At 43.5% G+C, this 10393-nt stretch overlaps 2 protein-coding genes across 2 annotated transcripts; both read right to left on the bottom strand.

The window, feature by feature from the left end:
- Window positions 1–2174: 2174 nt before the first annotated feature.
- Window positions 2175–2720, bottom strand: LOC147900822 (uncharacterized). Its single transcript, XM_087375765.1, has one exon. The coding sequence runs from the start codon at window positions 2718–2720 to the stop codon at window positions 2175–2177; it is 546 nt and encodes a 181-aa protein (XP_087231891.1).
- Window positions 2721–6473: 3753 nt separating this feature from the next.
- LOC147900821 (putative pentatricopeptide repeat-containing protein At3g15130) lies at window positions 6474–9933 on the bottom strand. Its single transcript, XM_087375764.1, has one exon. The coding sequence runs from the start codon at window positions 9543–9545 to the stop codon at window positions 6474–6476; it is 3072 nt and encodes a 1023-aa protein (XP_087231890.1). The 5' UTR covers window positions 9546–9933.
- Between the last annotated feature and the right edge of the window lie 460 nt (window positions 9934–10393).

Below are 10393 nucleotides of genomic sequence, written 5' to 3'. Positions count from 1 at the left end.
CAGTCTTTGATTTACAGCCTTTTGAGTTACATGTGGATATATCCTCTTCAGATGTATTTAATGCTAGTAATGAGAATATAGATTTGCCAGAGCAAGATAAACAGGTGAAACTCTCTTCTTTGGATCCGATTCATGATAGCCTTGTGGAACCCATTGTGCATTTGTATGATTCAGCTCTTTCGCCTGTAATGATCGTGCCAGAGTCTATTTCTGTTCAGGATGCAGATGTTCTTTTTTCTCTGGATTCTTTTCATTCTTGGTTACAACAAGTTTTTGACCTTGTGATTCAAAAATTCCAGCTACCAGCTTATATTAAGGAGAATGACGAGGGTAAAAAATAGCTAGTTTTTATTGATGGTGTAGTTACTCCACTGCATCACTTTTTACCAAGCAACAGTCTGAAACTGGTGGATCTTTTGTTTGACTCTCCTCTAGTGGATATGTAACTTTTTATTGGGCTGCCTCATGAGTTTTTCTCTGAGGCTTTACTTGTAAATTTTTCCTTTGTACTTATTGGTGGGTTTTTACCTCTTTTTGGGGTTTCCCACACAGAAATAAAAGATTTCACTAAAAAAGTGTGTGTGTCATTCCACAAAAAAAAAGTGTGTGTGTGTGTGTGAAGGGGGGGGAGAGAGAAGAAGAAGAAGAAGAATGTATTACCGTCCTCTGGGGGCCGAAATACCGACCCATGGGACCCATAAAAGTCACAATACAAGTGTCTCCTTCCTTTTATGGAAGGGGGGGAGAACAATTATTTTGAAATACATTGAGTAATACAACATTCACGATATTTAAGAACCTTGGCAATATAGTTACCCAGAGTGGCTATATGGCTATGTGAGAGCAAGCTTGCTAGGGTGTCGTGTTCCTCTGTAATATTGTTAAAGTCCCTCCTTATGCAGGCATACCGTGTGCATGTAAGGAGGACATGTGCTTCTGTCTCTACTTGTTCTTGGTCACACAACTTGCAAAATCTTTGTTCCCTTGAGACATCTCCCCAAGCACCTTTCTCTATCTCCAGAGTGTGTGATCGGGTGCAGATGAGTGCAATGCTTCTCCTTGCATTTGCAGGTATGGGCATAGTTATGTATTTTTGTGCATTTTCTTCCTCCTTGGAGTAGGTGTCCCAATAAATGGGATTGACATGCATACAATAGTACTCATACTTAGCCCTTTTTTCAACTGATTGCCATTTTTGATGCAATATTCCCAACAAAGCTTTATGAAATGCCTTCTCATCCATTTCCCCGGATGACATCTCCAGGTAGGATGATACTCTCCATCTTTGGAACCATATCTGAATGTCTTGCCACCAACCAAATGATAGCGTCTTACTTTTGTTTGTCTTTTGAGGCCTTTTACTTGCTTCCCATGCTTTCATTGGTAATCTTTGCGACCCCATGGACTTGACCTTCTTTATGTATTTGAAAACCCTTCGTAGTGCTCTCAGTTCAATGGGCCTTGTATCAGTCTCAATAAGCATGATTGAGTATGGTGTAGCAATTTTAACTCCCAGATGCCGTCTTAGAAATGATTTTTGTATTTTTTCAACATCATTCCATTTTGATGTTGAGATGGTACCTCCCCATACTTCTACTGCATATAGGACTGTTTGCACCACATAAGCATCAAATAAAATCCGTCTGATGCTCCATCTCTTAGTGTCACTATTTCTGCAATCATTTTCAAAATGATAATATTTTCCCCACCTGGCATCAATCCTTCTGTGGACACAATCATTCCATCTATGATTTGCTGGCACATCTATTCCCAGGTATTTGAATGTGTTTACTCTCTCGATTTCCTGCTCATTGTACATAATGCTTGGGCTGTTTGCAGGCTACTTTGTTTTTACTATCATCATTTTAGTTTTGGTGACATTTACCATGAGGCCACTCTCTGCACAAAACTTGTGTAGAATCATCCGCTACATATTTTCTGCTGCGTATGAGAAAAAGACATCATCTGCATATAACAACAGTAGTACGGTGCATGCACATATTTGGGGGCTCTCTAGTTGCTGCTCTTGCATCATTTCTTTGACCAACTCCTCCAATCTGTCAATACATAGTCCAAATAATGTTGGTGACAGAGGGCAACCCTATTTAACCCCCATATTACTATGGAATGTAGTTGACAATCCGTTTCTACCTTTGAGTTGGCAAGTTACTCTCTCATATAATCTGAAGACTGCTATTTTCAAGTGATTTGGCACTCTTTAAGTAGCCCATTCTTTCCCACAAATTGTTTCTAGGCATTGTGTCAAATGCCTTCTTAAAATCTATGAAGCAGCAATAGAGAGGCTTTCCTTGTAGCCGGCTCTCTTCCATTAGAACCCGTAATGTGACCAAGTGATCCACAGTGCTATGGTTTCTTCGAAAACCAGCTTGTCCAATGGCCCTCTTTCCATTCAGTTCTGCCCATAGACTAAGTTCTGTCTCAACAATTGTGCTAAAGAGCTTGGCCATGGTGGATCCCACCATAATGGTTCTATAGTTGGAAAGCTGGTTACGATCCCCACCTTTATATATTGGTTTCACCCAATTTTCTTGCCACTCTGAGGGGAAACCATTAGCAATTGCATCATTAAGCAAAGAAACTAGGCAAATTCGTGTGTAGTCACCTGCCCATTTTAGTAGCTCACCCTTTATATGCAATGTGTCATCTGCTTTTCCATTGGCCATTTTCTTCAGGCCCTCATTCACTACAATGTGGGCCATTGTAGTGAGCTATGTCTGTGGACATAGGTAAGGCATTGGGTGGGTGTAGAGTTGCTTGGCATATTGGAGCACTTCTTCATCTGTGAAATCTCCCATGATTTCTTTTGATCTCCCTTTAGTTTGCCTCCACGTTCCTCTCAGGTTCTTAGCAAACTCAATGGCATCTTTCCACTCTTTGTCTAGCTGATATTTCCTCTTTTTTCTCCGAGTGAGTGCATGGAAGTGTTTTTCAGCCTCTTTACGTTGCATGTCATTTGGCATCTGTTTAATTTTCAGCCTGGCTTTTATGCATTTATCATCAAACCATTTGTTTTGTGGTAAGCCCTTCGTGCATACTCTCTTGATCTTTCTTTGACCCATGACTGTATGTGCAGCTGAGAGTAAAGTCTCTTTCATCTCGCTCCAGTTCAGCCTACAAACCTCCTTAATAAGAGCATCGGTAGTGTCCGCATACTTCTCCCTCTTGTCTATGTCCATACGAAAAGACTAATTCTTTGCTGCATGGACTGGAGTTTCTGCCAAATGGGGTATGTGCATTTTGAGATAAAGGGGAGTATGATCTGATTTTGGATACTTTGGGCCAATTATATAATCATGTACCAAATTTACTGCATCAAGTGAAATTAAAGCATAGTCTACCACACTTGATCCTCCACTAGCTGGAGAGCATGTGGGAACTCTTGTATGTGGAAAGAGGTCTGATCCATTCAGCACAATCATATGAAGCCCATTCACTAGGCTTGTCAATGCCTCTCCATGTGCATTTACTTCCTTGTCCTCCAAGTGTCTGTGCCACTTGGGGTCTATCTCAATTTCTTTGTCTTTGTCATATTCATGCCCTGTAAGTGACTGAAACTGGGTGTCCCCAATGCGTGCATTCATGTCTCCTAGAATCAATACTCTCCCCTTGGCATTGAATTCCACCAAATCTGAGCACAAGTCTCCGTATGAATCTGATGCATCTCTATCATAGCGTTGATAGTACGTCGACCCTAAGTGCGGTATGTAGCACCCAACTATGTAAAGTGGTAGGGGCTCTGCTTTCACCATGATCCAGATGAACCGTTTATGAGGGTCATCTTTACATATGCTTATATTATCTCGTAAGTGTTCTTTGTATAGGCATGCAACTCCTCCTTGCCCTCTTGTACCAGTGTGTGTTTGGCATATTGACTGTGTTACGTATCCATTGATTGGAGGAAGTCTGTGCATATCCCTCTCCCATGTCTCTGCAAGAAAGACTACATCTGCATCCTCAAGCACATCATTAAGGCCTGCCCCCTTCTACCAGGGGAAACCTCTGCAATTCCAAAACATTACTTTGATTTCCTTCTGGGTCCCATGAGCCGCGTATCCCTAGAGGGTGGTGTCCTCTTTTGCCTCTTGTCTCTTCTTGCGTGCTTCGTAGGATTGGCGTCTTTCGGCTTGTTGCTTGGGCATTCTATCTTCAGTGATGAAGTAAGAGGTTCCTCGTAGATATATCTAGCTGTGATCTAATATAATTGCTCTTTTCCTTGCATCCATCATCGTGCATACAATTGCCTGGTGGTAGTCTTTCTCTTCCTTTTTCTTGCCGACCCTGTGTGCTCCAAAAACAGTCACATTCTACATAGCAAAATGCTCCTGAAAGAAATCTGTAATTTCCTTGGCTAGTGACAGGGGTGTTTCTGCATCCTTTTCTGTCATACCTCGTATGACTATATTTTGTGCTCTTTTCTCCCTTTCAATGCATTCTTTTGCATCTATCCCTTGCGCAATATGCACCTCTTTCTTACTAATTTCTTGATTGCTTCCATGCCCCTCTGTATTTGCACCCTTGGCTATCTCAGCCCAAGTAACAGAATGCATCCCTTGCTGTTGTATGGTCTAATTTTCTTCCAAGTCATGTACTCTCTGTTGCAGTTTACCAATCATCTCAGCTTGCGTGCTCACAACTTGATCTAATTGAGCATTTTTATGCTCTAGATCTTGGCATTTTAGTGCTAGACTCCTTAACTCTTGTTGCTGTTGCATCATTGCTGCCTGAATGGATGCCTGAATGGATGCTAGAAAATTCCAAAAGTTTCCTTGTGATGGCATAAAAGGCGTTGCATTTCCATCTAAAGTGGTAAGTGCCAATTCTTCCAAAGGAGGTGGCAACATTGATGATTTTTGAGGAGTTTCTTTTACTTCTTTTGATGCTTTCTGCACCTCAGTTTGTTGACGTACCATTGTTGCTTCAGTTCCTGCTCTTGGCATTGCCTTGATTGGTGTAGAGTGTGAGGAGAGCCCACTTCTAAGCTCTCTCCTATTGAGCTTTGCTTCAGCCAGGTCTGATCGTGTCAACCAATGATTTATGCTCTCATATAAACCGGGTGATGTAGTCTGTTGAACAGCAGCAGACGAAAGCCCTTCGTCAAGTCTCACCAAAGCTCCGATGGTGCCTTTGGTAGATATGTCTTGAACAGGAGAGCAAAGAGATTGCGCGACGCGCGATAGAAAAAAAGAGAGAGAGAGAGAGAGAGAGAGAGAGAGAGAGAGAGAGATTTGAGGAGAAACTTACACAGCCGGAATAGTTGTAATGAAGGCTGAAAGTTGGTCAAGTTAGTGCATGTAAGATTATTAGTACTTGGGCGTGTTTGTAAGAGAGAGGTCAAAAGGCGATAAAGAGGTACTATACAAGTACCACCCCCCTCATGTTTTATGTATCTTTTGATTTGACTCCTTCCTAATGTATACTCAACTGTCTTCCTCCCTCACCTTCTCTCTCTCTCTCTCTCTCTCTCTCTCTCTCTGTCGGTCAAGTTAGTGGGGGTAGGATTATTAGTCCTTGGGGATGTTTAAAAGCTAGAGAGATCAAAAGGGGATAAGGAGGTACTATATAAGTACCACCGCCCTCATGTTTAATGTATCTTTCAATGTGAAGCAGCTGCCTAGACCCCTTTGAGAGAGCAACATTGGATAGAGCAAATAGATGCCCCAAGAGGTTATTTCCAAATTTTAATCATCACTATGAATAAGCCTCTGTCACACAAACGATTGCATATTTCTCCTCCCACAAGGGATTGCCCATTGGCCCGTGGGTGGAGTAGATGAGAGCAATGGGAGATGCCTAGGATGTGTGGATAGAGAGATCGAGACGATCCCACACTGCTTGTAGAACTGCCCCACAATGCACAAGATCTGACAGGGAACCCTGATCCTTAGTAGAACATAAAGGATGCAACAGGACATCGCCTGGGGCATGGCGGTGAGGGGGTTCGTGTCTTTTCGATTGACACGATTTTGCCTGCCTACAGCATCCATGGACAGAGGGTCTTCCGGATTGAGGTACAAGACACAGTAACTTCTTCTGAACAGCCCAAAGGACAATAATTTGGAGACACTGCCCAACATTATTACTTGGAACATTTGGATCGCCTACTGCATTTTGGTGGTGGGCCAGTAGGTTCCCCCAGCAGCCACCCTTGTTGCCATTTGGCAAGACATCATCTATACCTGCACGCCATATGGGAGCTAGGGATGATGAGATCTTAGACGACCGCTAAAAGGGAGGGGCATTTTTGCAAGGCTTGGCCTGCAAGTGTCTTCTACGTATTCACAGAGCAGCTGGTGTAATAGTTCAAACACAGCAAACTCATTTCTAAGTTAAAATAGCCACAATGGTGCATAGCAAGCTGCACCTGAAATTGATGATTATTTAACTTAAAACTACGTTTTAAAAAATCTCACATATTGCAGATAGTAAGAGAAAAGATACACTTGGGCCAATTTTTAAAGCAAGCTGTAGAGCACCTCATCTTGAAATTTTTGCAAATGATGCACATCTTTCATTATGTACTTTTTGTCTTCAATTTTAAACATTGATTTACTTTCGTTGTGCCAGTCAATACACACAAGAAAAATATTTGTTAGACGAATAGTTGCACCTTCGTGGGGAGAGAGAAGGCCGAAATTCATGGCAGTTCTTTCAGAGTGTCCATGAAAAGCACATTCGTTTTCTTTGGCAGTTACTGTCTCCGATGCTAATTCTAATTGTGGCACAAACACTTCATTATCCATTAACCTTCGTAGTCTTTTAAAATTGCCGTCTATGTTATCAGTTTCAGGGTGAGCTTTGTCCCCCACAATGAACTCATGTATCTTATAGTTGACCTCAATCCAGGCTGCTCCAGGCTCCTTCCATGCACTGACAGATGCTCTTAACTCTTGGATCTTGTGTACATCCTCCCACATTTGAGCCTCTGTGTAAATGTTCGATAAGAGGACATACCCAGAAGAAATGTCTGAAGACAACCTGACAATTTGATCGAAGCATAGTCGTCCCAACTCAACATCACGATATGTTCTACAAGCCGTTAACAAAGACATCCAGGCAGTGATGTCGGGTAGGATAGGACTAGTTTCAAGTATTTGTTTGGCCTCCTTCAAGCATCCAGCACGTCCAAGAAGATCAACCATGCAATTAAAGTGCTCAAAGCTGGGAGAGATGCTGTGCACTTCCTTCATAGATTTGAAGTACCGATAACCCTCTTCAACTTGACCAGCACGACTGCAGGCTGAGAGTAGACTTGAAAAAATCATACTATTTGGCTTCAGGCCTTGTACTTGCATGTCTTCAATACATTGCCTAGCCTGCCTGTAATTGCCATGCTGGGCATGAGCTGCGATTATCGCACCCCATGATACCACATCTCGAGTAGGTAGACTTCCAAACACTCGGCATGCCCCTTCAAGGCTCCCACATTTTGCATACACATCAATAAGGGTGTTTGCAATAACTATTTGTGATTCAAATCCCCCATTGATAATTTGATAATGTACCAGCTTGACCTGTCCTAACGCCCCCACAGTACCACATGCTTTTAAGATACCCAGAAAGGTGACTTCATTTGGATGTGCACCCTCCTGCTGCATATTCTCAAAGAGATCAAAAACAGCCACTGCATACCCATATTGGGCATATCCTGCAATCATCGTATTCCATGACACCACATCTCGATTTGGCTGCCCGTCAAATACCCTGCATGCCTCCTCCAGATATCCACACTTCGCATACATGTCAACCAAGGTATTTCCAATAACCACATCCGATTGGAGCCCACTCCTGATTATTTCTTCGTGTATCACCCTGCCCTGCCCTATTAAGGCAATGCTGTTACATGCTTTCAGAAGGCAAGAAAAAACAACTTTGTCAGGTCTTATGCCCTTGAATTGCATTTTCTCAAAAAGATCAAGGACATGTTGCCCATGGCTATGCTGGGCAGTTCCAGCAATTATTGTACTCCATGACACAACATCAGGACACGGCAACTTGTCAAACACTTTCTGTGCATCTGACAGGTTTCCACACTTGGCGTACATGTCTATAAGAGTGTTCCCAACTATCAGATCTAACTCAAGTCCCCTTTTGATGACCTGGTCATGTATCAGCTTGCCCCGGTGTAAAGATCCTATGCTACCACAAGCTTTTAAAATGCATGAAAGAATTATTTTGTCTGGCCTTATACCCTCCTGTTGCATTTTCTCAAAGAGATCGAGAACTGCAAAACCATGCCCATGCTGAGCATATCCAGCAATCATTGAACCCCATGACACAATATCATGATTTGACAATCCATTAAACACTTCGTGAGCCTCCTTCAAGCTCCCACATTTAGCATACATGTCAATAAGGGCATTCCCAACAACCACATCGAAGGCAAATTTACTGTTGATAATCCGCTCATGTATTAGCTTGCCCTGACCTAATGCTCCTGCACTACCACAAGCTCTCAGAACGCAAGAATATGTGACTACATCCGGCCTTGCACCTTCTTGCTGCATCTTCTGAAAGAGCTCAAAAGCAGAAAGAGCATACCCATGGTGAGCACATCCTGCAATTAATGCATTCCATGACACCACTGTTCGATTCTGCAACTCATTGAACACTTTGTGAGCCTCCTCTAAACTCCCACATTTCACATACATGTCAACAAGACTGTTCCCCACAACAACATCTGATTCAAGCTCAGTTCCTACAATCTGGTCATGTATTAGCTTGCCCTGCCCTAATGCTCCAATGCTCCCACAAGCTTTTAAGATGCACAAAAATGTAACTTTATTCGGCTTGGTGCCCTCCAATTGCATCCTCCCCCACAACTTGAGAGCCAAAAGACCATGGTTGTGCTGGGCATATCCTGCAATCATCGAACCCCATGAAACAACATTCCGGTTGGGCAACTCATCAAATACTTTCCTAGCCTCCTTTAGGTTTCCACATTTTACATACATGTCAATGATGGTATTTCCAACAATTACAACAGAATCCATTCCACTCCTGATGATCTGGTCGTGTATGACCCTCCCCTGTACCAAGGCCCTTGTGCTGCCACAAGACTTGAGCACACACGGGAATATAAATGAGTTTGCAATTACTCCATCAACTTGCATATCATGGTACAATTCAAGGGCCCTGTCATTTTGTCCATGCGTGGCGTGTGCTAGTATAAGAGCTTGCCATGTATATACACTCGGTCTTACTATCTTGAAGGAAACTAGATTTGCCTCTAGCAGGCTCCCACAAATTGCAAAGAGACGGATAAGGTGGTCTCCTAGCACAGCAACTGAGTCCAATCCGTTGCTCAATATGAGGGAATGAGCTCGCCTTCCAGCCGTCAAGTCTTTGCATTTGATACATTTTTGCAGAAGACGGTGGAGAACGTCCTGTGATATCGGCGCTCCTTGCAGGTGCATGACGTCCATTGCCTGGATTGACTCCTCCAGCTGTCCCGTTGGCCACATCTTCCCAGAATCTCCGATAAATGCGAAAGTTTTATCATCTTTCCAAAGGTGTCGTGATCTCATCTAACGTGTTCGCAACGTTAGGGTGAAGCTTTTTGGACACCACTGCAAGGGATGACATCATAAAAGCGGCTCTTGGGGAGGTTGCTCTGCTGCTACAGCTGTCATTTGTTCATGTGCGTAAGAATATTGACACCTCTCAGCTCCATACACCAAGAATGCCATTGGAGAAGGTTGGTTTACCCACTTAGGGCCTATGCCACATGCAGCCCGCGAAGCGCCCTCGTGGCACTCCAGATGGGGCCTCCCGGAGGAAGACGAGGGCAGATCAATGCACCCTCAGGTGCTTTTGAAGGTGCTAAAAGGTGCACGATGCATAGATTAATCTCTACAGGCAACCACCAGTCATCGAGGAAGGATGACTCGTCTCGGGAGGTGCAGAGCCTTAGCACAGATGCAACAAACGGTGACCAAATTCGTAGCGCAATGAAGGCTAATTTTGAAGCATAAACTCCACATTGCCGTTTCGAGGCGCCGTGACTCTGCAACCAAAGTGCAGCTAGATTGCACACCAATTGCACATTTTGGCCTCGTGTGCACATGCGCTTAGAGCCTCAAGGGGCGGTTTGTGGACTTCAGATTTCAACTTGGGTTCATTTGGAGGGAAAACATGCCCCATGTCAGATCCATGTCTGAGTCTCCTCACTCACCAGCAAAACAATCTGGTTGTTGCTAGGGACAGGGTGGCATGCCCCTCCCGCATGTACATGCTCTTAGAGCGTGTTCACACTAGAGGGGCGTGGTTTGCAACTTGTGAACCTCAAGTTTTTAAAAATCACGTTCCCACATTGGTTTTTTAGGAGGGCCACGGGCTACAACACGGAGCAATGTAGGATTGCGAGCGAGGAGTG

Source organism: Dipteris shenzhenensis, chromosome 6 (genome assembly GCF_047967505.1).
Source record: "Dipteris shenzhenensis isolate YYH24624 ecotype China chromosome 6, Dip_SZ_1.0, whole genome shotgun sequence".
NCBI lineage: Eukaryota > Viridiplantae > Streptophyta > Polypodiopsida > Gleicheniales > Dipteridaceae > Dipteris > Dipteris shenzhenensis.
This window is presented reverse-complemented; position numbering and strand designations above follow the sequence as displayed.